A 27,956-nucleotide genomic window follows, 5' to 3' on the forward strand; every position below is an offset into this window, starting at 1 on the left:
ATCATGCTTTGACTTCTCGTCCCCAACTCTCATTCGCAAGGATCTCCAAGTCATCGCTGCTAGATCGCTGCTAGACATGAACAAAAATGTATCAGTGTCTACTGCGTAGGTTCCAGGACATCGGATCCACCTGACTTTCAGGATTGCAGCACATCGTGACCTCCCGTATCGTGCATTCGAGCGATGAAGTGTGCAGTAAGCAGAAGAGGTGAAGTCGATGTACCCATGCCTGGTCAAAGTCCAAGCTCGAAGATGCTGGTCTATCTCTATCGACATCGTTTCTCCGCTTTAACCGCAAAGCCGGAGTGCGCTCGGTAACGCGCCAAGCCTCATTTCCGCTCCTCCTTCCACTTCTTGCCTTCCTCTTTCAGTTGTTTATCATCAGGTCTATCAAGATCGACTTGCGGCATCAACACGAAGCACAAGACGAAAGCGAGCGCCGCTAATGACGCGCCGATCAGGAAAATGATGCGAAAGCCCTGCCTGTAGGCTGGAATGATGACTTCTCGCACACGATTCGCATCCAGATGTTGGCGATCGTTCAGATACGCCTGCGGACTTTTCAACAATGCCGTGGTGTCTTGCTCATCAAGATTGAGAGAGCGCACGCCTGATGCGACCAGGTTGTTCAAGATTGTGCCGGCGACTGCAAGTCCGATCGTGCCACCGAAATTCCTGGCAAAGTTGCGGAACGATGTCACAATGGCCATATCTTTGCGGGACACGCCGGCTTGGACTGCGATCAATGCTGGCTGTAGTGTGTTACCACAGCCGATACCTGTCAGGATGGCATATCCAATTTGCTTTCCCAGGCCATCATTCTCATCAAGCGTGGAGTAGAGGCCAAGTCCAACTGCCCAGCACGCCCAACCAAACAGAATGGCCTCGCGGTAACGACCTGTCCAATGTACCACTAAGCCTGACACTGTGCTCGCTGCTGTCTGAAACAGCGTGATCGGTAGCAGGAGCGACGCAGAGCGTACTGCGGAATAGTTGTAGACCAGCTGATAGAATGACGGAATGTAGTACATCTGGACCAGGAAGTTCCATCCGTTGATGGCCATGGTGAGGCAGGCGCCATTCACAATCCGACGTTTGAAGACATGAAGCGGCACCAGAGGGTAGCGTGGACCTTTCCATTGCCAGAGCACAAAAGCAGCCGATGTGCAGAAACCTACAACCAGAGGAGCGATTACAGCTGCAGAGTTCCAGGCGTACTGAGAGCCGGCCCATGTCAAGCCTAGGACTAGCACCACGGTGCCACCGAGTGCGAGGAAAGCTCCGAAGAAATCAATGGCTTTGAGTTTAAGTTTCCAGTCGCCTTCCACTTTCTTGAGCGGCATCAAGAACATGGCACAGAGTGTCGTGATGGCAGTCAACGGAAGGTTGAGTCTGAAAATCCATCGCCATCCTTGTCTGCCGCTTTCTGCCAAAGCTCCGCCGACGATTGGACCTATGCCATGCGCCAACGCCACGACGGATCCTAGGATGCCTTGGTACTTGCCTCGCTCGCGCAAGGGGACGACATCAGAGACGATCATCTGAGCAACTGTCATCATTCCTCCACCGGCTATGCCGGTCAACGCACGGAACACGATCAGCTGAATAGAAGTCTGTGCCAGAGATGCGCCAAGAGATCCAATGAAGAAGATGAAGAGGCCGATATAAAGTATGACCTTCCTTGACCAGATATCTGAAAGTCGTCCATAGAGGAGCTGGAAGCATGTTGATGTCCTGGGACAATGTCAGCGTTGCATTCGAGGAATGCGATCCCTGGGAAGTACTGACACAAAATAGGCTCCTGCTATCCACGCCTGCTCGTCGCCGGCGTTTAATGCATTGCTCACAATGGTCAAACTGGCTGCGAGCGTTGTTTGATCCATAAGAGCCAGGAAATCGACACTTGCCGCGGCCAGGAATATCGTGATGATGGTGCTGACCGGGACATAGTGAGTCTGTTCGTTGAATTCATGCTTCGTGGTTTTCGGCTTCTCGTCTGTGCTGTCGACATCACTGGTTGATGCTGATTTTGGATCCAACACTTGAGCTGGCGGAGCTTCTGGTCCTGCTTCTACTCGCACATCTTTGTCCATGTCTGGGATGGTCCTGGTTGTCGAGCCTCGTGGAGTTCTCGAGGTTATGTGAAGGACGACTAATCACGAGTGGGATGGCAAAGGTTAGAAACGGATCTTCTGACAACTCAAGATGAGGCAATGCCTCCCACGCTGACTAGGAAATAGTCTCTTTCTGCTAGTGGCATGGCACGGCGAAAGCCTCGCTCGTCGATGAATGCAGATCACCGCCACTCTTACCCTCGGTCAACACCGGCCATAATCGTCGGAAACACGCACATGCGCAACCACGAACGACGTCTCACGATGACCCACTTACGTCTACCCAAGGACCCCACGCTGTTATATGGCGTGCCTGGCTAGAGGAGAAATGCGAGGGTTCGTTCCCCCATGCAGGGTAAAGCCGCTGATCACATACCACTTATAGCGCTAGTTTCAGCGCATACTTGCTCATCAAGGTCATACAGCCCAGCTTCGCCAATGCGCAGTCGAACATCACACCTTGCTGAACTGTGCAATTTATTGACAGAACGCCGAAGCCGCTTGCGTTTGCCAATGCTCCAGCCGCATGTTCATGCACCTATCGCACGCGATTCCATCATTGTAGGAAGGTGCGATGATGATCATTGAAAAATTCCAGCTTGACAGGTTGTTATTACTGAACGGCAATACCTTGATGATCGAATCGTTCGGCGGCAGAAAAAACGATGCGCAAACTCGCTCGCCAATCCTAGTCGTACCTGCGATGGTGTCGCCACTAGATGGTAGCATCTGCTACTGGCAGCTGTCATGTGGGAGGACATCTCCCACATGTTTAGGCTACGACAAGCTTAGGCTTGCCGGACTTGGAAGGTAGGTGTCCCCATCCTTTTCTCGCGTATTACTGTTCCTCTGCTGCCAAGAAGGGCCTTTATAATATCTCAGCCACCAGCCATTGCTCCGAAGGCATTCGCATTCTCTCTCACTCGATCTTTGCCGTGCCACTGCACTGTTGTCTATCATGGCCACGGACAATATCAAGAATGTCTACACTGGACCAGACTCACTAAAACACTACTTCGACCCGGATCATGCTCCACCACTCCCTCTTGTCGAGCTCCCAGCACATCTCAACCCATACTACGGAGATGGCGTCCGGATATACGCCAAGATGATGTCCTGTCATCCAGCGAACAACGTCAAATGCATGCCAGGTAAGTCTCAGAGCATTCCTTCAATGACCGTTACTAACGCAGTCAGCGATGAATCTCTTGTCGAAAGAAGTCGTTCCAGACAAAACGAAAACAATCGTCGAATACAGCAGCGGCTCCACAGTCATTTCGATGTCAATGGTAGCACGAGTCTTCCACAATATCAACGACACCCACGCCTATCTCAGCAACAAGACGAGTGAAGCCAAGCTACGACTGATGCAGTTCTTCGGTTTGAAGTTGACACTCTTCGGCGGACCGTCACAGCCTGAGCCGACAGACGAACGAGGCGGGATTCAAAGCGCACGAATGCAGTCACAACAATCTGAATCGATCATCAACCCGAATCAATATGAGAACGATGGTAACTGGCAATCGCACGTCCGATGGACAGGGCCGCAGATTCTTCGACAACTTCCAGAAATAACCCTCATTTGTGCTGGTATGGGCACTTCGGGCACGATGACTGGTCTGGGGACGTACTTCAAGCAAGCGAAGCCCTCTGTCTTCCGTCTCGGCGTGGTGACTGCGGCTGGCGATCGTGTTCCTGGACCTCGATCATATGCACTTCTGGCACCAGTTGAGTTCCCTTGGAAGGAAGCCATTGACCATGTTGAGCATGTCGGTTCGCACGATTCATTCGCTTTGTCGCTTGAGCTCTGCAGGAACGGGTTGCTTTGTGGTCCATCATCTGGTTTCAACCTCAAAGGGCTTTTCAATCTTCTCGAAAAACGCAAAGCGGATGGCACGTTAAGCAACCTACGAGCAGAAGACGGCCTCGTCCACAGTGTTTTTCTCTGCTGCGATCTCCCGTACCAGTACATGCAAGAATACTTCGACAAGCTCGGTCCTCAGAGTTTCCCTCCCATCACAAACGAAGTAAGTCTACCCTTTCCCACCTCCAAATGCCACCCCAAAAGCCTATCCACTAACCACTTTCCTCTCAGCACCTCACAAAAGTCGACCTCTACCGCTACGACGAAGCCTGGGAACTCTCCCCCACGACAGCCCTCTCCACTCCCCTCTCAAACCCACAAACCCTTATAATCGACTTCCGCCGCCAATCCGACTACCTGAACTTCCACCTCCCCGCCCCACCCTCCCTCAACATCCCCCTCCGGACTCTGTCCCCCACCTCCCCAAGTCCATTCTTCACCCCCGACCTCCTAGCAACCCAATGGCGCGAACTCGAATCTTTATTCTCAGAATCATACCTCCAATCACAATTCCAAGATCGAAAGATTCTCTGTTTTTGCTATGATGGAGACACCGCGCGTGTGGCGACTAGTGTTTTGCGAGCGAAGGGTTTCGAAGCGGAGAGTGTGAAAGGGGGCTATAGAGCTCTCGAGAAAACACAAGAGTTTCAGACGATGTATGAGGAAGAGCAGAAGAGAAAAGAGACTGCTAGGCAAGAGAGGCAGAGGAAGGCGGATTCGGTGATTGATGCAAAGAGTGAACGATCTTCTGCTTCGTCTTCGTCTTCGGCGGTACAGAGTGATGAGAGTGAGTCTGAGGGGGAGAAGAAGGACGGGGAATGATACTGAGAGGAGGGGACGATTATTCTTTTCTGTCGATTGTCTTTTTGTGCGTGTCGATGCGAGTTAGATCGCACCGTCGCCGGACGTCCGGCATTGGGAAAAGGGAAAGCAAAAGGTATCTCATGATAGAGCAGACTTTATTGTCTGCATTGTTCGAATTATGATTTTCGTTTCTTGTTTTTCCTTGGCGTTGGAATACTGAAATCCCATCTGATTCCCATCCCACTCAAATGGCTATACGCCATCTAGCACAATTCAGCGCTACCATCAATGTACATGTTAAAAAGAAAGCGCCACTCATGGCGCATAGAATCATCATCATCATACACCATGCAGGCATGAAAGCCTTCGAAAGAGAAAAGGAAAAAAGAAAACGCCAACCCAAATGTCCGATATATCCCATTCTGTCGTTTTCGTTATACGTCACTCGCACTCGCACTCCCATTCTCTTCCTCCACAGTCTTCAAAATTTTCGTAAGATCTCTCGGCCTCACAGGCTTCGTCAAAAACATGTCAAAGCCACAAGCCACGGCTTCTTGTTTCGCCGCTTCGGAACCAAGACAAGTTAAAGCAATAAGAATCGTAGGAGAGATCTGTACTTCTTTTTCGAAAGCTCGGATTTGTCGTGCGGCTTGAAAGCCGTCCAGTACGGGCATGTTGATGTCGAGGAAGATGACTTCGGGTCGGCCTCTGTTGCTGGGGATAGAAGCAGCGGCTTTGTAGGCTTCGACGGCTTCTTGGCCGTTTGTGGCTGCGAGTCGGGGGTGTTTGTTCTTGTCGGCGTATGTGGTGAGTAATCGGAGGTTTAGTGGATTATCGTCTACGAGTAGTAAAGAGAGTTTGCGAGAGGTTGGGGAGCCGGGTGGTTCCGGTGTTGAAGGCTGTTCGGAGGAGGAGGCCTCGACCTCTTTCGTGTTGAGGAGAAGAGGTCCCTTTTCGTCGACGCGCAATGTAAGTGTAGTGGGTGGCGATTCTTCATTGTCGGTTTGCGCTTCGACGAGAGCCACATCAGATAGATCTGTCGACGTTGCATTCGCGATTGGGTCACCAGCTTCTGAACGAGGCGGTGCCAGGAGGCAATTGGCAATTGCTGCACTGATCCGATCAGGCCCGAACGGTTGCGGGACGAACTCAATGTGGCTGACGTTCGCCAAAGATTGTGGTAGCTTCCGGCGTCCATAGGTTGCAATTGGATCCCGACATAGTACGACCAAATGAGCTCCATCCGGATGACCAGAGAGATGATCTGCCTCAATGAGCAGTGTTATATCATCTTCGAACACCATGTTGACGATCGCGGTTTCCGAGGACGTCAGAAGTGCACCCGCACGCCTGCAAGCATTCTGCACTCCAAGTACCTGCAAAGATCGTCCCTCGTTCGCTTTGTTATCGTCGTCAATGCCATCTCCAGAACTCGATGGCCGTAGAATGCCCACGGGTACAGAGTCCTGCGCTTCATGTTCTTCTTCTATTGTCTCATCGCGAGGCAAAGCATCAATAGGTATCATGACTGTGATCGTCGTACCTATACCCTTCTTGCTTTGCACATCAATCTTTCCGCCCAGGCCTTTCACGAGCTTCGCCACCACACTCAATCCCAGTCCGGTCCCAGGAGTAAGCTGATTCTCCTGCGAGAACGCTCGAAAGATACCACTGTCGATGAACTCCGGCGACATGCCACAACCAGTATCGTCAACTGTCAAAATAGCCACAGGTCGTTTCCGCTTGCGAGAAAGCGATTTGAGCGAGACCGCTACATGTCCAGATTTCGTGAACTTGAGCGCATTTCCAATCAGATTAACGCACAAGCGCTTCCACGCGCCGACCATGTCGCAAACATGGAAGTCCGTATTTGGTGATATGTCCAGTGCGAAGTCCACCTTACTGCTGGCCTCTTCGCTTGTGCCACAGCAATGTGAGTAGTACGTCGCATCAGCAACTTCTTCTGTCAGGCGGGCCAGCGACTGCACACCCTGCTCGCTTGCGATGCTCCGGGCTACAGAATCCACCGAAGGCTGTCGTTCCATCAATTTCAACTGTCTTCTCCGCATCTTCGGTCTGGAAACATGATGATTGATCTTGGCAAAGTCCAGAAGGTGATCAATCACATCGGTGAGTGTCGAAGTGCACTTCTCCATCTGAGCGATCAAGGCTCGATCGCCATTCTCTTCGCGATCTTGTAAGAGTTCCAAACTTCCAACAATGCCGTGCAGCGGTGAACGCAATTCGTGAGATACCGACTCGATGAAGTCCGTTTTGGCCCGATCGGTGGACTTTGCTTCCAGACGTGCAATTTTGGCCATGACCACATCGCAGAATGCAATCATGTATGCGAGTTCTCCTTCTCTCGAGAAAACTCGCAATGGACTGTGAGTCCACATGACCCCACCAGCAAACCATCTATGCCGGACAGGATCCCACATTCCGACTGTACATACAGCTCTCGCCCCGGGAAAGAGGCGTAGGAGTTCAGCGGCCTCGCCTGACTTTCGGTTTCGATTTGAAGTACGTACTCTCAAAGTAGGAGTGCCGTCTTCCTTTCTGGTGGATCCGTCATCTGAAGAACTTGATTCAGTTGAGCTCACTTCTCCTTCCGAGTTGAATGTCCAGATATTTCCCTCTGGATACTTCCGAAGCAAGCCTTTCAAGAATTTGCTAGACATTGGTAGACAAGCCTGACCCTCCGTGTCGCCCTTCCGTGTCGAAGAACCTAGCGTGCGACATATGTCATTCTTGGATTTTTCCAGTGAGTCGTCCGAGCCAACGTCCGAAACTGCAGTCCCGGTCTCAGTGCCGGAGCCTTGACAGCTGCTTGTCCCGTCAGGTCCATTGGGTGCAGCATCCAAAAAGAGGACGCCATCGGCATCAATGGCACGCTGTATGATATCCGCAGCCCGCTGAAGAGTGTTCTTCGCGCCTGTCGCAGGATCCTTATCTAGCTGTGTGTCCAGTCTTCTTTGTGCTTGGCTCATGGAACGCCGGTCAGCTGTGTCTTGTTCGCCATCGGAAACGTAATCATGCACGTCTGTATTCCTCAAATCCTCGTGCGAGCGCCGTTCACGCCACTTAGCGTCACTCCGAGAACCCAAAGGAACGCCGGGCGCAGACCTGGGTCTTCCAGTAGTGGCGGATTCGCTACTATGTGCTGATGAGTCGGATAATTTCGGCCTTGGGGCAGGTGGTGGTCCCTTTTGAACAAAAGTGCCCAAGCCAACCAGCATTCGACTTTGTCTGTTTAGCTCTGCTTGTGCATGGATCATACCCAAATGGCTCATGGTCATAGTAGCCATTTCCTTCATAAAGTCCTTTTCGACATCAGACAGGCCATCTCGTGGTTCGTCATCCATGACAGCATACACGCCAATCCTGACGCCAGCGGGTGTGGTCAGCGGCACGCCAGCATAAAACCGGGCTTTTGGGCCTCCCGTGACAAAAGGTCTGTCGCAGAAAAGTGATGATTCTTTCAGGTCATTAATAATCAGCATTTCGCCAGCACTGGAATCAGTGCTATTCGACCCAGTGTTGGAGTCCGGAACATTCATGGCGTGCTCGCATATTGTGAGGCCCCGTGGAGCAATGGTATGGCCGAGCCACAGCGCATCCTCGGGATCCTGGTGAACTTCATGGTCGAGCAACGACAGCGTCCGGGTAGCTTCGGCAAGCACGAAGGCATCCTTGCGATCGAAAAAGAACAACAACGACCGTCTTGCCGCCAGTCTCAACGCGCCCAACTGGCAGAACGCCGTTAAGGCCAGATTCGGTCCTGCTCGAGGCACATGTTGTTCCAGCGCCTCAGCATCTTGGAGGTCGAGTCTCGTCGGCTCCGCATCGCTCAGTTCTTGAAGCGGGTTGTAGTATCTGTAACTAGGTCAGCGAACGTCGGTTCTGCCCACGGCGACGCACTTGTAAAATTCGCGCTCACGGGTCCGCTCGCTATGCAGATGCGTATTAGTGCCCATCGTCGATGATGATGGGTGTGGGTTATGGAGCGCCAAGAACGGCTGTCTCGAAGGGAAAGGAAAGGCAACAGAGCCTCATGTCAGACGGATGATGTTGGTGGCAGCAGGTCGACAGCAGTCAGTGTGAGAAGCAAGGAAGAGAGGCAGCAAGACCAGACCCTGCTGCTGCGCGGCGCTGGCAGACAGCATCAGCAACAGAGCAGCAGATTGGCGCGCGTGTGATCCGTCCGGAGGGTCTCGCGTGGCCATGATGCGAGAGCAGCGGAAGTGGCTGAAACTCTCTGCACGAAATGCGCCCGAGGATCGCAGCTGTGGTGAAGCATCCCACCACCGCTCTTGGGACCTCGACAACCATATCGACCCCGATGATTCATGCTTTGTGCCGTGTTGCTGCGCGATGAGCCTCTTTTGACGCGGCCTCTGCGCCGATCGCTGAGACGCCTGTTCACGCGTTCCGTGGCGGCATGGCGGGTGTGCGAACGGGTTGTCAGCAGGAAAAACAGACGAGATCGCGATGGCAGCACCAGGGTCGGAATCAGGTCCGCGAGGCTTGCCTAGCTTAGCCCTGTTTTCTGCACAATTTATCTTTATACCCACAAATCCGCACGATGGCTCTGCTCGGCATATTATCTCCACTGGCGGGGCTGCGAGCTCTCCTCCATTCTAGACCGCGAGCTGTGCAGCATCGAGCGACACTGCACCTTTGGCGACAATTCGGACGGCGGCATCGAGATCTGTCTTCACTATGCAATCCTTGCTCCCCGCTGGGAAGCGCTGGCGACTATTGGCTTGAATCCGGGAAGTTGGTCTGAATTGGTGTAGCGCAAATTAGTGCAAGACTAGGTGCGACCTCTTCACAACCACTCTTCCCACGTATCGCGATCGTGTCTCGTCACACCATCATCACCTCACCCTTCTCAAGCCTTCCACCAGCTCTTTGAGGCCCTCCACGTCCACGCCGCCGCCTAGGTCCTTCACCACCTCCGCCTGGAGCTCCGCGCTCAAATACAAAAACTGCTCGACGAGCTCGCCGTCTACAAATCTCACAGGTCCCTCTTCACCCATGTCTCGCACTTGCGTCTTGAATCCCCGGTACTTGGCAAACCTCACGTGTCCAGGAGATTTCACCATATCTGCAAGTTTCCCTTGTAATCTCATCAATAGATCCTGTTGCTCTTGCACAATCGTCGCAAAGACATAAACGCTGCCTTCCACTGTTGCGATGAACGCCTTTGGAACGACGACGGCGTTGGCTGTAGGGGTGACGTTGATGGGCCGGATGCGGTTGACCATTTCCCCGAGGCACATCTCGGACGTGACCCGGAGACGGCGTCGGTCTTCCGCGGAGAAGCCCGAGACGTCGTGTTCGAGGACGATGAGGTTCCCTTCGGCATCGGATTGGATGTACGAGTTCTGATCAATAGGTGCAACCGCCGTGCCCCAAAGTGTCTCGAAGTGGCGGGCAACCTCAGTGAGTGAGTCTGACATGCCCTCCCGACCGGGCGTGTATTTGATAAGGCTGAGGGATTTCATGAGGTCGGACACGGCGATGGTATCGCCTGTTACTGAGATATCGATAGGCGCGGTAGCGGTGCGGTAGGAAGCCTTCTTCACGAGGAGTGGTGATGACTTGGGGGGAGCATATTCGTAGGCGAGGATAACAACCTGTGGAGCACATGTCAGCTATGCACGAACAAGGAATGCCAATAATGCTCATCGTGTTACTTACTGTCTTGACGAGCGCGGCCACAATACGGCCCTGACATGTTGCCAGACATCGGCACGCCCCCTTCACAGCCAGCTCTGTCACGAGCTTGATTTTGCGATCCTCCGTCACTTCCAACACAATAATGCGCCCTCGTGCTGAGTTTGGGTCCTCGTCGTCGAGGTATGCAGTGCCGACGACGAATCGCTCCGCCTGGTCGCCAGTTCCGTCGTCAAGTTGACATCGAATCACACTTTCTACCAACTCATCCTCATTGAGCGCCCAAGAATCCAACTCCTTGAAGGCAACCTCGTCCACGAGCTTGAAATGACTTTGCACTTCTTCCACTCCTGCAGTAAGTGTCCGCTTAATGCAACCGAGACCAAAAGCCTTCAGCTCTGCAGAATATGCTATGCGTCGAACTGTCTCGTGTACCGGCAAATCCTGCACGTGCGTTGTTCTCTCTTCGTCAACAGATGCTAACTTCAGTTCAGATCCGCTCGCGATAGCTATACTATTCGCATAATCCCCGAACGAGTCGAAAGAGCAGATACTCGTTGCACTGTCTGCTGTGACTGCCGAATACACCATTCGCCCCTCACTGCCGTATATGAGTGAAGGGTGTTCGCACGTTGCAAAGACGTTCTGTAGACCGTCTGCACGAGGCAGCACTGCGAAGTTTGCTTGCTGGGTTCCAAGAATGATGCTCTTTCGGGCGGAGAAGGGTTTCTGTGGCGATTCTATGCTGTACGTTACGACGTTACCATCAGCAAGGCCGATGAAAAGTGTCGCTGGCTGCTGCGGTAAAATGTAGGCAACCGTCACAGAACGTGGCACTGCAAGGCTGTCGTCTTCGGCTACTCGTTCTGTTGCGATGGGTTGCAGGTCAGACAATGCAAGCACTGATACCTTGCTATCCTTCCAGAATCCAGCAACACACGCTCCAGGTAAAGATGGCGATAATGCGATACACGAGACTTGCTCGTCACTGCCGAATTCTCGCTGCGCCTGCACAGCGATGCTTGCTCCAGACAGGTCCAGCACAACCAGCGCGGCGCCGCCAAGCGAGACAAGCACTTTGTCGCCCTCGACAGACACCGCTGATATAGATGACCCAGCCGGCGCCTCCCATCGATCAGAAATCATACTGCCATCAGCATCAGCCAGAAGCACGCCGGAGCTGGTCACTTGTACAGCTCGCGCATTTGACACATTGCCAGCATACAACGTGCACTGTGACAAATCAAAGCCTCGGAAGTCTTCTCTAGCCTCAATGTCGCCATCTTCGCTGAAGACAATGGCACTCGAGTGGCTGACGAAGCTGGCAATAAGTGTGTCGACTGTACCAGCAGTGCCGCTACTGCGCAGGCTGAAGACGTCTGAGATTGGTTCGCCCAGGTCTCCCAAGCTACCCTTGTCTTCTAAACCAACTCCAGACCGCACTGATCTCAGACTGCCATCCTTAAAGGCACCGGATCCAGTGACGATTCTGGCTTGCCCGCTCGAGAACTCGTTAACGGGTGCGTCGGCGCTCCTGTTGCCCATGTCCATAACCGTAAAGTCCAGTATAGGTGCAATATTGGAGAACGTCTGCACCACTTCAATCTGTTTTGGCGAAATCTGAATAATCTGACTGTCTCCTTGATGGCTTCCGACGAAGACCCGGCCTTCATCAAGGTAGACCAACGTACTAGCTCGACTTGTTTCACCCAGCACATCGATCTGATGACTCTGGTATTCGCCATCTGCTTTCTGATGCACCATCAAGAGGTACAGCTTCCCGTAGTCGTCCGCTAGCACAAATCTTTGTTCGTCGATCTGACACCAAGCCACAAATATCGTGGCCTCGTCCAGAGGTTGTGTATCGATGATTTCGTACTTCCATTCGTCCACGTACGATATACTGGTCTCGCCAATGATCAGAAATCCGTATATCGGAGCGGGTAGTGGTATCAGGTGGCTTGCGCCAATCTCTATCGTCCCCTCCACCTCCTGCCCTTTCTCCAATTCTGCCGTCGCCGGCTCCTCGTTCGGTCGTAATGAGGGTTGATACTCTAACTCGCAAACCTTCACACGTAATTTGTTCTGGCTGTCCTCGTGCAGGACTGCAAATACCGGATCCGCAAGTTTTGTCCCAGCTTGTCGCTTGTGTAGGAAACAGCTACTTCGAACGAACAACTCTGGTATCCGCACTGGTATGGGATCACCCAGCTCTCCAATCTCGTGGTCGGCCGCCTTCCTCTTGCCTTTTCCAGCATGCGCAATGGGCAAAACATTCACGACGCCTTCGTAGCACTCCAATGTCATGAAGCGCGCGGTTGGATCAATATGCACTCTATCTCCAGTTTGGCTGTCTCTGGCACTCTTCTCCGCAATGTCGACCATGCTCTTCTCCGTTCGCAATTGGTTCTTCTCATCATCCCAGCTCAAAGTGAAGTAATGGTATCGATCGGTGCCGACGAACAGGTGATCGGTCTGGCTCGTAGCGGGCTTGAGCTTTTGCAGCATTGTGATCTTGCCATAGATGGCTCGTGTGTGTTGCAGGACTAGAGTAGGGTCTCCTGCTTGCTGGGGGTTGGGAGACCATATTTCCAATCGATTCGCCTTGGCCACAACCAAGTCTTCTGAGTTCGGAGCAGTGAACGACAGCTTGATAGCATGCCGGACACTCGACGGGCGGTGGATAGGTGCGAGATAAGCCATAGTGATGGCAGATGGAGTGCACTTGTGGCAATCGGGTAGTATGCCTTTTGGGCCGTGGGTCTTTCGTGATTCGCAGTCATGCAATCATTCTGGTTTCGTTGAGAGTGGTGTCGGCAGTCAATGGAGTTGTGTTTGAGAAAGTCGATATGTCATCGTCACGGACAAGACTGGAGCTTGACGCGGAGCATCGCCTCGCGTTCGTGATGTCGCAAAGGTGGGGCCGAGGTGAGCTTCACAACTTTTCTGCGACAAATCAACCATCCACCACATCTTCTGCACAAACTGCTGCGCACGCTCAGCGACATGGCGCGTAAGTCGCCCTCGCACGCGTCAATTGCTCAGTCTCTGCGGAAGAGACTTTTGTGACACATTGACTAACTCGTTCGCACAGCAACCAAAGAGGAAGATGACCCAGTCATCGCGGAGTACGATGTCTTCCTCACGCCGGCACTGGAAGAGCAGATTCTACTGCTGCAGTACCCCAACCGACCGCGCAACCGACCCTACAACAGCCAATATGGTGCGACGCCCCACGATATGCGCATCAAGCCCAAAGCTGGGTTCGTCGAAGTTGACGTCAAGCTGAACACCAACCACAATTTCAACAAGTACATGGGTCTGAAGTGGGGAGATGCGACGGCCACATCGAAGCAGGTGCACAACGCGTCGGGCACATATGGCCCAGCTGCTGGACTCGCGCCAGCAAAAGCACGAAATGCGAGGAGAGACGGCACGTTGAAGGATACGGCGCAGCGGGAGCTGGACTTGGAGAACGACCTCCAGTCCTTCAGAGAGGCAGAAAGAGAGCACCGAGTGCACGAATCGCAGACACTCGGCGGACAAATTATCCGGCACGACGACGAGCTAGGACTAGGCAAGCCTCACTACTTCGTGGGCGCCTTCAAAGATGAGCGCCTCTTCCTCACCAAGATCGACGGAACTGTGCAGATGCGACCCACCTTCCACCACCTCGACGCTGAAGACGAGCGCACGCGACTCGCTGCATCGCGTGCACAAGCAGATGCCGCAGGCCCAAAGCAGGAACAGGGCGCTCAAAGTCTGCTGCAGAAGCTGAAGGAGAACAACAAAGAGCAGAAAGATTTGAGCCTAGAGGAGAAGCTGAAGCTGATCCTGTCTGCCGCTGAATCGGAGAAATGGATACGCATGGAGTATGTCGACGACGAGGACCAGCGAGCCTACGACAAATTCGAAGAGGCGTTGAAAATTGCCGACGTCGATAACGTGCCGCATCTGAAGAGTCAAATGGACAACGATGCTTTCCTCGATGCCATTAGCCTTCCGAGAGACGGGAGCCCGACACGACGACGAAAGAGAGCACCGCGACGGAAGCAGGACCAGGAGCACATTGACATTTCGGATGAGGATGCGGATGATGAGATGGGCGGTGTTCCCGCTGGCTGACGCCGGTGTCATTCGAAATGAGCAATGCTTTGAGATGGAAGTTGCAAACTCGTCGCGCAGACGCCCAAGCCTCGTGTGTTGTGGAAATAACGAATGGCATTCTCCGCACGTGGAATCTGATCTCCATCTTTGGCGGCATCCCGCGGTATCGCTGCCCGCCCTATGCCGCCGTCTGAAACCCGCAAGGCGCAGGGCGAAAGTTTGTCGAGCATCAAAATCGGTTTCAGCGTCATCACGAGCTACGCGATCTTCCCGCGCAACGCGATTCTGCCAAGCGAACACGAAGACACGTAACCCAAGGACGAGGTCCAGGTGTATGATCGTGATTCCCAACGCAGCGACGACCCTCCTCCCCGCGACCGTTCGACGTGATGGGAATAGGGTCCAACGGCCGGGCGGCACAAGGCAGGACGATGATGATGCTTGGGCAGTCGTACAGCATGGCAATGCTACGTGCACAGGCCCATGACCCGATACGAAGGAAAAGTACGTACATCACAACCGGAACGAGACGCGGCTTGCTAGAATGAAGATAGTGGTGTGACCTGCCATCGCGTTGTGCAACATGAAAGTAATCCGCCGCACGACTGCGAATTCCAAGTTGCTGCCAGGACGATCCGATCTCGACGCCGTGGCAGTTGGCAGCATCTTGGCCCGGAGGTCGGATTGCGTAGGCCCCGCGCCAGGCGTGTCTGCACCTGCTTCCAGCGAGCACCACAGCATCCTCATCGTCATCTCACCACAGCACTCTTCCGCCGTGCACCGAAACGCATCTTATAGGCAGTGAGGGTGAGCATGGTGGAGAGCTCACCCGTGTTCTGTCCAGTGGGCAAGCTGCTCGTCAGAGCGGTGGGCTTCTTCACATGTCTTCCGTGCGCCAATTGCCCGGTTCACTGACCAGGGAGCTGGAAACGTCGGCGCAGACACCTAAGACTCTTCGACTTCTTGCTTTGCACACCGCAATCTCTCCAAGTCTTGACAGCGCCCGGGCCGTTTTAATGACAAAACGGCCACCGCCCCAGCTCTCAAATCCTGTTGTTGTCCTCGCATTCTCGAGCCCTCCGTTTCAGAACAGCAAAGCTACTTCAGGATTGTGACCCTAGTTGTCGCTCTGGACCCCGTGCGCGTTCGAGGATAACCTTGTCTTAGCCACCTATAACACCCTAGCCCCATTCGTCATAAAGATCGAGCAACACTACGATACGCTGTCAACTTCAACTCTCTTGTGCCGAAAGCCTCGCCTGGACTTGCTGAGCACTGATACAGCACCGCTAAGATCAAGACGTGTTCATCACACCTCCAAACCTCGTGGAACGTGTTATCGACATATATTCAAGGACTACTGCAGCTCAGCACGGCTGCGCGCCGTTGAACCCTCCTTCGTTCGACGCCAGAGCCTCACTACTGCACCTCTTTAGACTTCTGTCTCGTACCCGTCTGTTACGAACTCTACCGCCACGAGGTGCCGCTGCCCAAACGTTCGTGAGAGAACACAACGCGTATCGACTATATGCCGGTGGCGTCTTCCTATCCTTAAGGCATCGGACCATAACGCCGGATCCACGTTTCATAAGGACTACCGAGACGTTTCTGTTCAGCCACGAGGTCTGATTGCACTGCGCAGATCCTCTGGCCCTCTTGGTACATTGCATTGCTTTTGTTTGCCGTGCGTATAAGGGACAAGATGCTGCCGCTGTTGTTACTGGTGCCGGTGGCGTACGGGGTGCTCTTTGTCTTGACTTGATCAACAACACACCTGGACGACGATCGTCACAAGAAGAAGCATCATCTGGCGTACTAGGAACCACACCGACGACTTCGCTCCACATACAACATCCAGCTTGCCACTTGTCCACAGTCGCAAATTTGCTATCGAATATGCAACAACGCAGGAACCGCGCAGTTCGCTCTCTGGTCACATCATCACAGCTCTACAGCGTTCCGGAACGACCTGGTGGCCCGGTGCCATCATCAATCTACAGCCTCGACAACGTATCAAAGTCGTCCAAACTCTCGACTGATACTGTTTCCACTCTCCCTCCTGCTCCTCCGCCAAAATCACCACGCCGGTCATTCCACCCCAAAGGCCACGTCCGAAGTGGAAGTCAGCTCAACACTCACCTCGCTCACCTGTTCGGTGCCCCATGTGGCAGTCACCGCGACAGCATTGACAGTCTGACCGAATCATATGGGCGCCTAGCTTGGGATCCCGAGGACCTCCAAAGAAGTAGGCCCTCGACTTCGACAAGCCCCACGCCTTCTTCCTCTTCGACTCCATCCTCGACTTCTTCCTCATCATCTTGTTGGAACTCACGCGGACGCAAGAAGCAGCGAGACCTGGTCCCTTGCAAAGCCGCACTCGACGATTTGAAGGATCAGTCGCGGTCGAAAGGTTCACTATCTTCTTCCTCAGATAGTGGGAGTGAAACGTCCTCACCGCCAAAGCCGCTTGCAAGCCACAGGCCACAAGGGCATGGTAGGAAAGCGAGCAGCGGAGGAACACTGTTACTGAAGATGAAGAACGGAAAAGTCTGTGCGAGGTAACAATGGGCGCAGAGCAATGATTGATGCGTCAGAAGTCATCGACGCGGATTTCCTATCAATCGGGAATGATTTCACCATTTTGAGCGTTGCTGTCTAGCGTTCGGACTACCCAAAATTTCTGCGTGTGAATGACAGTTTGTTCTTGCGGGGACAGCTAAAACAAAAAGTCGCTACGAAAATGTAACGAGGTTGGTAAAAAGCTCGATATGGTGGGTTAATAAGTTGGAAACGAATCAATGTATCTTCTAATGATAAGCTAAGCTTGCACCCACAGAAAGTGTCGCTGCCATAGCCAATTTCACATTTCTGTGTTCTCTTTCACACCGCCAACTCACAACACATCCTACTTAGTGTCCCGTGTACGGATTAGAGACGGGCATCTGCCAAATCTTCCATACTGCCTGTTTTTCCGCCGCCAAAGCAGCCATTCCTGTTCTGATCGTGACACGTAGCACATTGTACCTATGTGGCAGATCGCCATCGAGATCGTCGAAAGCGCCTTCTGGAAGCCCCTTCACCAGAAGCCGTCTGGCGCCGTGCGGAGGATCACCGCGTGAAACAACGGCGTTGTTGGTGGTCTGATCGTACGCCCTTTCTTTTGCCTAGACTACTACATACTGCGAGTCTGCGACAATTGATTCCTGTTTTCTGAACAACCGCTTGCTAGTGCTACGACCTGCTCGCGTGCCCGAATTTCTTGTCCCTCGTGTGTCTGACGCCTTTAGCGTCTGGTTGTACGCTAGTTGATGCGGCTTGCGTGAGGTAAACGCCTCTGTTGGTCAGATCTCTGATTCGGATCCTTCTGATAGGATGCGGTCGTGTTGATGGTGAGGGCCACGGCGTCTTTGCGGTGTGTAACTTGGGTACATAGCAACAATGTGTTGGCATCAGTGTCGTTGATGTCCGGTTCAGCCAAACACAAACGCCTCTCTTCGTGTTTTCGAGGCATTTGCGCTGCATTACAGTACCTGAAATCGAGGGCTCAGATGTTGTCTTGCTTATTTTCGATGAGACGGCGGAGGTCTTGCATGTCGCCACGGACGATATTGGGCTAAGTCTCAGCCAGCCAGCTTGCGAAGGCTGGATCTATTGTCTGGTCGTGTTGTGTTGTTTGGCTTGCCACGGAAGCTGATAAGTTCTCTCTGCCTGTTCTTGCGTTGTTCTTTCGGCAGATGAGTCGTGAACAAGGCACGATGTCTTTCCTCGTGTGCCTATTGCAATGATCATCCACTCCCGTACCTATCATATCGAGACGCTCGGCGTGCCAGCGAAAAGAAGCCTTTTCGGTCGCCCGCTGCTTTCAACCCCCATGATGCATGGCCTGCAAAGGCCACCATGGCAGCGTGCAGCTTGCAATCGGCGAACCAGGCACTTGTGCATGCAAAACGTGCGTGATCTTTGGCAACCTCGGAATGGAAGCATTCTGTAGAAACCTGACAGATACACACGTCGAGTCACCCATCCCAAAGAACAACTCTCTGTCTTTTGACATCCATCTGTCCCATCTGGCCAACGGCTCGAATTCAAGTTGTGGAAAAGGTGCGAATTCAACATAATACTTCAAAAGTCTTTTGCTTTGGCAGTAGCTGTCCCGAAAGTTCTTGCATTCAGTCGCCATCCTTGCCAGTTCAACTCGATCTTGCCCTTGCGAACAAGGTAACGTCAAGACAGTACTGTATGGGAGCTCTTTCCAAATGCCCGAAACTGATGACAGCCATCAGACTTTCATGTTGCCCACATCATGATACCCACAAATTGAACCTCCATCCATTCGAGCGCACCGGAGACAATATCCAACCACGACCGCGACTGCACAAGAAGAAATAGAGTCGCTAACCAAACAACGAAGTGACGAAAGTCATTCAAAGTCATTCATTATACCCGCCTCAGCCAGCAAATCCTGCCGAAGTTCTCGCTCCACCATCTTCACACCACGCCGGACCCCATCCCGATCCCTACCAACTATACATTCCAGACGAAAACTTCGGAAACAAATTTCATACGCTCTCTGAACGAGGACGCTAGAGCAAGTCCCCGAAACGAGTGGGACCGAACAACCACAGTAGTACCAGAAAATAAGACCGATCGTCATTTCCGTGGCTGGTATGTGGAAAGGTCGCCACAGTGACCTGTGACATGTGGGTAAAGTGTAGCTTGCGAGATTATGGCCGAGGATCATGGAAAGGGCACGAGAGAGCGATGGGAAAGGCGTGAAAATCTGGCGAGGTCATCGACAAAGTCATATTCATTGCTCGTACCTCCATATACGTGCGTATGCATATCCCACTGAGGATAAGGGTATCCATCCATGCAATGTAATTACTACTCCGCGAGCGTGTAAAGAAAATGCAAAAAATCAAGAACAAGGCACGCTTCTGCAGAAACATTCGCGTCCATACTGGTATCATCGCTCTCGCCATGCCGGACCAACGGAAGCTCAAAAGCCCTCAAGCCATCAAAACTTTCCAGACGAGTATCAAGAGACCGGTGTTTTCGGGGGTATCACGTGTACTGTGGCCACGTATGCACGTTTGACAGTCATTACTGAGAAGCCTAGTAATAGATCTTCTCTTCGTAGATCGGAGGACGTCCATCCTCAGCATCCCATACGATCTTGTTCTTCTCGTCCAGGAAGGCACCTTCGTCGGTGATCGGGATGACTTTGCTGGTGTCTGCAACCTCCTGTCGGCTGACGCCGAGGTTGTCGCGTGGCACCCAGAGGAGAGGAGTAGGGCTGGAGATGGCTGGGTTGTAGAAGGCATTGGCTGATGTATCCTCGTCGTAGTGAATTGCGATTTCCTTTGGTACCAGTCGTCGCATGGTCTTGTAGTCGGTGTAGATGTCTGGGCGGAGCCACTTGACGAACAAATTGGGCTTCTTGTGCGGAGCTGGTCCCAAGTCGCGGTTTGGTCCATCAAGGGCGGGCTTACCGCCATTGCCGTTAGCGGGTACGTCCTTAGCAGCGAACTTCTCGCCCTCGACATCGTCGGCGCCGCCTTGCTCGATCGCCAATAGGTGGCGCTCTTCAGCATCCAGCGACTTTGGCAAATAGTTCAGCAATGGCTCCATCGCAGAGTTCAAGCTGAGGTGGTAGAGCGCGGTGAAGATGAGCATGATGATCATAAGGATCAATGGGCCGAGTGCTCCAATGCTCTGTCCGGTGGCGATCGCAAAAAGACCGATCAGGCACACTTCAGCGACGTAAAGACCAACAAACAAGTGTCCCAGGGCTCGTGGGTAGACCAGACCCTTGGTCTCAACCTGAACGTTGGAGACGAACATCAAGTTGTATCGGTATGCGAAATAGAACAAGAAGAGACCGATTCCTGCGAAGGCGAGGACTAGTGGTGCAATGGCTGCGTAGCAGATAGCGATGACCAGCAAGTTGGTGTAGACAGGGAAGAGTGTACCCCATCCAAGTCCGGATAGTGAGATCCATCTGTTGTACATCTTGCGTGGAGTCTTGTCGAGAATCTTGCCGAGGACTAGGAAGAGGACCAGACCAACTAGGCCGACGAGGAGACCGCTGACGATGGCAAGACCTTGAAGGATGAAGTAAGACAGGTAGAAATTGCTAGCCAGCGGAATATTGGAAGCCAGGAGCATCGGGGCGCTGCTTGGGTCTTGAGCGACGCCCTGAATGACAGAGGAAGCGGCAGAACCGAGGGTGGCAACCAAGAACACCTGGACGAGCTGGAAAGCGAAGTAGCTGTGCTGGACTGTGAGCTCGACCGCACTACGAGTCGGTGCACCTCCGATCTTGGCCATGAGACGGAGAATGATGGGAAGGAGAGCCATGAGGACAGCAAGCAACACGACCGGCAAGAGACCAGTGACGACGCCGAGAATGGTTGGTGGAATATCGTTGATGAAGCCGAGCCACGGCAGGCAAGTCGTAAGCTTGTCGATGTTGCTGATGGCACCGACCACTGCGACGGGGATGGACCAGAAGGCGATCAGGGCAACAACGAAGGCAGTGGTAGACACTTTCCTGACAAGACGCTCCCACCACTTGATCCGGAGGTTGGACCAAATGACCTCGCCTGGTGTCATTCCCGTGAATCGTGGAGACATCTGAAGAACCTGGTGGTGTGTCAAGCTCTGGTACGCCGCCTGGGCTGCGCTGAGAGTGTCAAACTCCACGAACGCAGAGTTGAGTCGGGCGGCCTGGTGCGACTTGTGCTTCGCTTGTTCCGCGTCGACCTCTGGGATGAGTCTCGTGAGCTCGCTACGGCACCATTCGATCGTGTCCACTTTCTTGCCCCCGATGAACTTAGTCTTGTGAGTTGGGCGGTCCTTTTGGTTGAGGTATTGTGCGAAGCCCGCGTGACCATCACCCACTGCTGCTTCCTCTGCGCCAGCGTTGGCATTCTTGCCGCTCTTCTTGTTCGCTTTCAACTTGTTCGCGCTTGCAGTCTTGATGAGCTTCGTCTCAGCAGCCTCGAGCTTCATGGCCACCTTGTCGCGTTCCTCAACCTTCTCCTCGAGGTCCTTGCAATCGGTTGCGAGCCAGATCTTGCGCACACCTGGCTCGAGCATGCTTCGGAGCTTGCCTTCGTCCATGTACTCCTCCGGAATTGAAGTGTAGAGAACAGTGCGAGACGAGAGGCGGCTGGCGTATAGCGGTGACATGAGGTAAGCCTGTCTGAGGTTGATGTAGTAGATCATCTCACGAGTGATCATGTAAATGACGAAGCTGAAGAAGATGATGGCGCATCCGGCGTGGGCGAACATCTTGTAGTACTGCAGTGTGTTAGTTGGCTACATGGTGCATCTTGTATGGAAAGGGAGCCACTCACATTGTTAGTGACATTTCCAAAGGTGAGGAGATCCAGCTGCTTCTTGCCTCCACCACCGGTGGCATTGATGGGGAAGAGAACGGGCCAGGTAATGGCACAGCCCACGAAGCAGGTCACGACCGAGATCTTGAGGAAGCGGAGAAAGAGGTAGCCGTCGAAGGAGTGGTGGTTGAGGACGTGAGTGTCAGGCAGCTCCCAGAATCCCTTGATCCAGCCAACGAGGCCTCCATCGACTCGCGGCGTACGTTCATTTTCGCGAAGACTGCCAACGAACGTCCGCGGCCGGTAATATCGCGGGAATCTGTTCCTGAGGACGAGGAAGAGAATCGCCCAGACAAGAGCGAAGAGGGCAACTATTTAACATTATTAGCGCGACTTGCAGCCAGCCAGAAATCGCGTTTCGTACCTGGTGCCAAAGTCGACAACAACTGCGACGCAGAGCTGGAGTTGTTCTCGCTCTCCTGGGACGAGCCTTGGTTCTGGTCCTGGCTCTGATCAACCGACAAGCAGGAACCCATCCTGGCGCGGCTGGTGTGCTCCTGGAGGAGCTCTCAATGCCGTCGTAGCGCCTCCGAGAAGAAGGAAATAAAAACCTGCTGGATGCAATGCGGTTGCGCGTGGATGGGAATGTCGCGCCAATGCGGGCTTGTGGGTGGGAGAGAGAGCGGAAAGCTGGCAGCAGCAGCAGCAGCGGTGGTGGTCGGCGGTCGCGCGAAGAGAAGCAGTTGCCAGTGTGCAGCGTTGTCAAACACACAAGACAGCAGGCACGGGCGCTTGTCCCCCCTGCTCCTAGCCTCTTCTCGAGATCGACGCGCTATGACGGAAGCTTCAGATTAGATGGCGCTTGCCCAGACACGCGACGCAGATTTTGGAGAAACGACAACCGCTCTTTTGTTGTTCGCTGTCTGCACTTCTGGACAGCTCGTCGACGATGAGGCCTCCGGAGCACCTTATACGTGCAGTCTCTCCTGCTTCCACGTTCCACGCCCGTCGCCAGGCTGTGCTGTGCGTGCACGACAAACGCCGCACTCGCAGCGTCCAAACAGCTGAACACGCAAGTCCGCGAAGGTCTAGCCACAGCACAGCAGCGCCACAGCGTTTGGACAAGCGCAAAACAGGGAATTGGCGGTTTCGCAAACAGAGTTGGTGGACCTGCCCACAAGAACCCTACACCATCATCAGTAGTTCATCATCCGTCTTTCACATGCTTAGACCCAATATTGCCTTTCCCACGCAATTGTTCTTCACATGATGAACCTCAATATGAGTCTTCCACCACCTTCCTCCATCGCACAATTGCCAAGCGACACGTCTCTGAAATTGTCTCGGAGAAGCTAAAGATTACTATCGCCTGTGAAGAGGACTATTGATTCGCCGGCAAAGTGACCGCTCTCGTGCCGGACGCTCAACGTCGAACGACTTTGCAGGGGCCGCCTGTTCCTGATCCTGGAGCAAAGAAAGGCTGGGGCTGACGACGAGGAAACGTCCGTTGTGGGCCCGAGAAGTCTCGAACATCAGCCTTGTTTGCGCAAAACGCCTACGTTGACGTGTATCCACACTTTGACAGCCGATGCACAGATGCGCGTGCAATGCGATTCTGGCTGGCTGTTGAGATGGTGGAGGCTGTGTATACGGGGTATGACAGATTCTCTCATATCGAGGGAGGGAGCTTAGAGGTTAAGCGAGCGACACCAATCAATCGGGTTGTTGGTAGCTTCGCACGCCCGCCTCGGAAGCAGAGCAGATCGTTATCGTGTCACCACGACTGAAGAGTAGAGAAGTCTCACACTATAACCTTTTCAGCTGCCAGCTGGGAGAGACGAGAGGTACTGCGTATGTATTTGAGTTACACACGGTCACAAGGACACCTCCATCGGCTGCCTGCACAACATTGGCGATTCTTGAGCTCTTCTTCCCGTGTTCTTACAGCTTGAGGTTTGGCACGCTGGGCGAACAGCTCGATCAAGCAGAATCATGAACGTCATTGAGTTCAGGTGTGGAGCATGTGCTGGTGAAGATCGTCAGGTACACGAGCGAGGATTGACCTCGCTTGCTCACGCGTAGATCACCAGAACGTCGCACAGCAGACTACCGAGTGTGTAATCTGGCATGTCCGATCGCTGAGTCGGCATCATGAGAACTCGCCTCGCACGGTTACCGCAGCATCGAACATGCTCTTTGGCCACGAGTGTCGCATGAAAATGAACATTGCGCGAACAGAATCTGGCAAGCAACATGTAAAGATGGAAGCAGCTATGTTCTACGACTTCTCAACAGCAACAATACCCACCACATGGTATCACGTTTCAGGCCATTGCATTTGCAGCAGAGAGCCATCGACCATCGATGGCTTTACTGGCTCTCCGAAGCATGCCTTCACCACCCAGCACACGTGCGAATCTCTGCACGCGATCTTCCTCGCTCATACATATGAAAGCTGCTAAACCGTACACGCCATCACGGCTGCGTACCGGAGTGCCACTTGTGCTTTGGTCATCCACTGCGGATGTTTTGAACTGATTCAGAATGACCTGCGCGGTAAAGGCATTGAAGCCTGCCTTCCGCAAGAACCGCCCCCAGTAGGTCTCTTCTTGCAGCAGGATAGAAGTGTCTCTGTATCGTGTAATAATTGCTGCGAGCCAGTCCACAAGCTGCTCATTCCCGCCAGGAACGTAGACGACTTCGACTTCAGCCTTCAGCAAGCTGCAGACTCCTATGAATCCGCACAGAGCATCTGCATCTTGCTGATCCAGCCCAGCCACTGCCGCATCTCCTTGATCAGAAATCTGCTTGCCTTCACTCACGAGCACGACCAGGCGTTCATACCGCAAAGCTGCGGTCACCACTTGTTCGCGGATCCCGAAGAAGGCCTTTTGGCCAGGCAGGGGCTTTTGCTTGAGCTTTTGCAAGTTCGTGAAAAATACACCTGTGCTGGCTGACACTGTGACATCTGCTTCTCTTTCGCGCTCGTCTGAGTCTCGAATCACCATCTCGATGGCAGGTAGGAGCTTTTCGAGCTTGCGAATTGTGGGGCGATTGTTCATCACTGCAGATGGCACGGCGATTGAAAATCTTTGGTCATCTCGAATGACTTTCGGCGTGGGCATATTGACAGACCAAAGCGGTGGTGCGTCCGGGACAGGCTTGAGTCTCTGTTCGGACACATCAAGCGAGTCTGGCGCCGTCTCGATGTGGCTACCAGAATGATCCTGGAAAGTCGTCTCCTCCTCAGCTAGAGGTACGCCCGGCTGGCCCTGTAGGATTAGAAACTGGCCGAAATGCTCCATTGCGTTCGGATTGGTACACGAGGTTTGCTGGTCTCCCACGGTGGATTTCTTGACTCTTGTCCTGGCATCGCTGCTCTCAGTCAAGTTCTTGTCGACACTTGCCAACTTCGATGCGACTGCATTGTTGAGCTTCGCTTTGCGCTGTGCTAGAGCATCGCCAATGCTAGCAGCTACTGCTCTCTCGGCTTGCTCATGAGCATGTGATTTGTTCCTCCTCCTGGGAGGTACGGAGAAGAACCTCGACCAGGTGGCTCCGGCTTCATCGACATCAGCAGCGACTGCAGTGAGCATTGACTTATGCCGATGTGCGATCACGGGGTTCGGGTCATGAACTCGTGCCTTGCCAGTCGCCGTATGAGCCGACCTGTGGGAAGCAGGCTCAGATACGCTCGGCTGGGCGTTCGCGGCCTCGTGCAATCCGAATGGAATGAGATCTGCCTCATCGCTAGACCATTGGGCACGACACAATTCCTCTGTATCGTCTTCTTCAGTGTCCAACAGCCTGAGTCCCGCTGGCTTCCACGTAAGTTGATGTACATCGAAGTTGTCATCGAGGTCAAGATCTCTGAGGTATCTTGCACATGAGCCATCATCGAAGTCCCCTTCAGGCTTGATTCTGGCCAGATGGGAAGGAAACGGAGCCCAGGGTAGATCTTTCTCGAGTTTGCTTGCCCCACGCCATGTGTCTTGACCTATGTTCAATTCTTCGCCGATCTGCTCGAGCAGTCCGTTGCTGGAATCTGCGAGATCCCATGGGGCAGTGGCTTTGATCGGTGATACTTCAGGGACGGGTATTCTTGCAGTTGTATCAAGCTCATCGAATTCTTCGTTCTGAAGCTTTTGCAGGGCCGGCTGGACGAGAGGTGCGAGTATCTCAGTAAGTGTAGCAGTAGCTTCTTGAGCGCCCACTTCAGGATCTGTCAGATCATCCAGTGGCGAAATCGAGTCTATCACAGTCTGCAGCTCATCGCTGAATGCAACAGTCTTTACTCTCTTCGCTGGTGGCTCGGGCAAATCTGATGATATCTGTGGTAATAATGGACTCAGGACCTTCAAGCTCTGCAGTGCTCTGGTCTTCTTACGCAGCGGGGTGGAGGAGTGAGCGGCTTCGTTGACCAAGAAACTATGCACCTCTTCCGCTCCTGCCTCCATTCCTGCTTGAGCATCTCGTTCGTCACGAGCTCTGATTTGCGCATGCAGTTCAGCAGCTTCTTGCAAAGTCGGATCCTCCGGAGTTGATGTGAGTGGAATGTTGGCTATCTCAGGGGGTATCCTCGCCGGACTGAGAGGGGGTGAGAGTGGTAATAACGTGGGAGAGACTCTAGGAATGACCTACAAAGGTTAACCATGCACTGGGCAGCTTTCTCTGTAAGACGCACCTTTCGCTCACACTCTTGCCGAAGCAAATCCGCTAGAGTCTGCTCTGTCCCGCCAAGCACATATTTGATGTAAGACATCGTCTCTGCATCGACCTGCAACCTCTCGGACTCAAGTTCGTTTCGAACTCGCTCGGGGAGATTCAGGTCATCTGCGCCCCATATCAAGCTTTCACCCTTTTCGTCGTCGAGATCGAATGGCATCATGCCATCTGAGGCAATGTTGATCTCGTTACGTTGCCTCAATCTCCTCAGATCGGTGTCGGGATCACATGGCAGAACAGGTATCTCTGCCCTGCAGTGTCGCAAAGGCACAGGCAGATGATAGTGCATCTTGCTGACTTGATATTCCTTCACATCACGTACAATCGAGGCGAGCATGGTGGCAGATTCTTTGTCCACTTGCCATCGTTCCTGCGAGTACCCTTCACCCTTTTGGTGTTCGAGAATCTCTTCTATGCCGATCAATCCTGGAGGATCCTCCACGTCCAGAAGTGCAGGAGTCGTTGGTGCAGTTGGCATATATTGCAAGAGGTCGTCGCTGAAACAACGAGCTTCTGCACTTCGCAACATGCCACGCCTGAACGCTTCATCCTCGTCTTCTTCCTCACTGATGTCATTCATCTCACGATCATACTCGGACGGCTCATTGCTATCAGTCTGTTGTTGCGGCTCGAAAGGAAGACTCTGCCCCTCGGAAAGATCAGGAGGATCATTTGCTCGAGAGTAACTATGGCCATAGATCCCTTCCTCTGTGAACCGCTCACTGTAGGTCTGAGCGGTTCTGGTTTCGAACAGTGGTCCAGATGGCGTGTCATTAGTGGACACTTGAGGGAAGGGATGGGCCTTGACCGAGTGATGTTCAAACGAGCGCTGACCGGAGTGCTTGGCTGGGAGGAGGTGCTGGTTGCCATAATAGCCCGAGTCGTCGTTTCTGGCGTCGTCTGAAAACATGTGGTATGCCGAATCCTCTACTGCAGCTGACTCGCCAGGGAGCTCTTCGCTCTCGACCCATTGCTGTGCTCTCTGCATGACGGATCTGTCGTGGCGAAAGGCTTCGCCGACACAGTCAAAAAGATAGGTGTCAGCGAGACACAGCTCGCGAGTTCGGCTTCTTGTTGGGCATGGGATTCCGGTAAATGGAGTATTTATGCGATACCTAGGCCGACTTGAACGAGTGCGGTAGAGGTGGCAGATTGGAGTCGGGCTTGGTCACGACGCGTGCCTTCCCTGTGACTTGCGTGACTGCCTTCAGCCACACGTTCGCGAACAAGGACAGTGACTTGTGCGACGCCCCGACAAGGCCACTCACGTACACATGATGCGCTGCGAGCTGCTTCGTGCCTGTTGTTGTGTTTGGG

At 53.3% G+C, this 27,956-nt stretch overlaps 7 protein-coding genes across 7 annotated transcripts; 2 read left to right on the top strand and 5 right to left on the bottom strand.

The window, feature by feature from the left end:
* Window positions 1-329: 329 nt before the first annotated feature.
* CKM354_000484500 (uncharacterized protein) lies at window positions 330-2,093 on the bottom strand (the record flags this gene model as incomplete). The annotated part of the gene is made up of 2 exons (XM_044800097.1): window positions 330-1,734; window positions 1,789-2,093. 2 exons carry the CDS (start codon window positions 2,091-2,093, stop codon window positions 330-332), a joined length of 1,710 nt encoding a protein of 569 aa, XP_044656032.1.
* A 979-nt stretch (window positions 2,094-3,072) lies between these two features.
* CKM354_000484600 (uncharacterized protein) lies at window positions 3,073-4,800 on the top strand (the record flags this gene model as incomplete). The annotated part of the gene is made up of 3 exons (XM_044800098.1): window positions 3,073-3,265; window positions 3,312-4,141; window positions 4,210-4,800. The coding sequence occupies 3 exons, from the start codon at window positions 3,073-3,075 to the stop codon at window positions 4,798-4,800; spliced, it is 1,614 nt and encodes a 537-aa protein (XP_044656033.1).
* A 416-nt stretch (window positions 4,801-5,216) lies between these two features.
* CKM354_000484700 (uncharacterized protein) lies at window positions 5,217-8,759 on the bottom strand (the record flags this gene model as incomplete). The annotated part of the gene is made up of 2 exons (XM_044800099.1): window positions 5,217-8,658; window positions 8,704-8,759. 2 exons carry the CDS (start codon window positions 8,757-8,759, stop codon window positions 5,217-5,219), a joined length of 3,498 nt encoding a protein of 1,165 aa, XP_044656034.1.
* A 903-nt stretch (window positions 8,760-9,662) lies between these two features.
* Window positions 9,663-13,167, bottom strand: CKM354_000484800 (uncharacterized protein; the record flags this gene model as incomplete). Its single annotated transcript, XM_044800100.1, has 2 exons — window positions 9,663-10,424; window positions 10,489-13,167. 2 exons carry the CDS (start codon window positions 13,165-13,167, stop codon window positions 9,663-9,665), a joined length of 3,441 nt encoding a protein of 1,146 aa, XP_044656035.1.
* A 303-nt stretch (window positions 13,168-13,470) lies between these two features.
* On the top strand, window positions 13,471-14,589 carry CKM354_000484900 (uncharacterized protein; the record flags this gene model as incomplete). Its single annotated transcript, XM_044800101.1, has 2 exons — window positions 13,471-13,477; window positions 13,559-14,589. The coding sequence occupies 2 exons, from the start codon at window positions 13,471-13,473 to the stop codon at window positions 14,587-14,589; spliced, it is 1,038 nt and encodes a 345-aa protein (XP_044656036.1).
* Window positions 14,590-19,686: 5,097 nt separating this feature from the next.
* On the bottom strand, window positions 19,687-22,450 carry CKM354_000485000 (uncharacterized protein; the record flags this gene model as incomplete). The annotated part of the gene is made up of 3 exons (XM_044800102.1): window positions 19,687-21,876; window positions 21,933-22,285; window positions 22,339-22,450. 3 exons carry the CDS (start codon window positions 22,448-22,450, stop codon window positions 19,687-19,689), a joined length of 2,655 nt encoding a protein of 884 aa, XP_044656037.1.
* Window positions 22,451-24,238: 1,788 nt separating this feature from the next.
* Window positions 24,239-27,627, bottom strand: CKM354_000485100 (uncharacterized protein; the record flags this gene model as incomplete). Its single annotated transcript, XM_044800103.1, has 2 exons — window positions 24,239-26,551; window positions 26,599-27,627. The coding sequence occupies 2 exons, from the start codon at window positions 27,625-27,627 to the stop codon at window positions 24,239-24,241; spliced, it is 3,342 nt and encodes a 1,113-aa protein (XP_044656038.1).
* Between the last annotated feature and the right edge of the window lie 329 nt (window positions 27,628-27,956).

The sequence above is a fragment of the Cercospora kikuchii genome (assembly GCF_019650295.1).
Source record: "Cercospora kikuchii DNA, contig_00003, whole genome shotgun sequence".
Taxonomy (NCBI): domain Eukaryota; kingdom Fungi; phylum Ascomycota; class Dothideomycetes; order Mycosphaerellales; family Mycosphaerellaceae; genus Cercospora; species Cercospora kikuchii.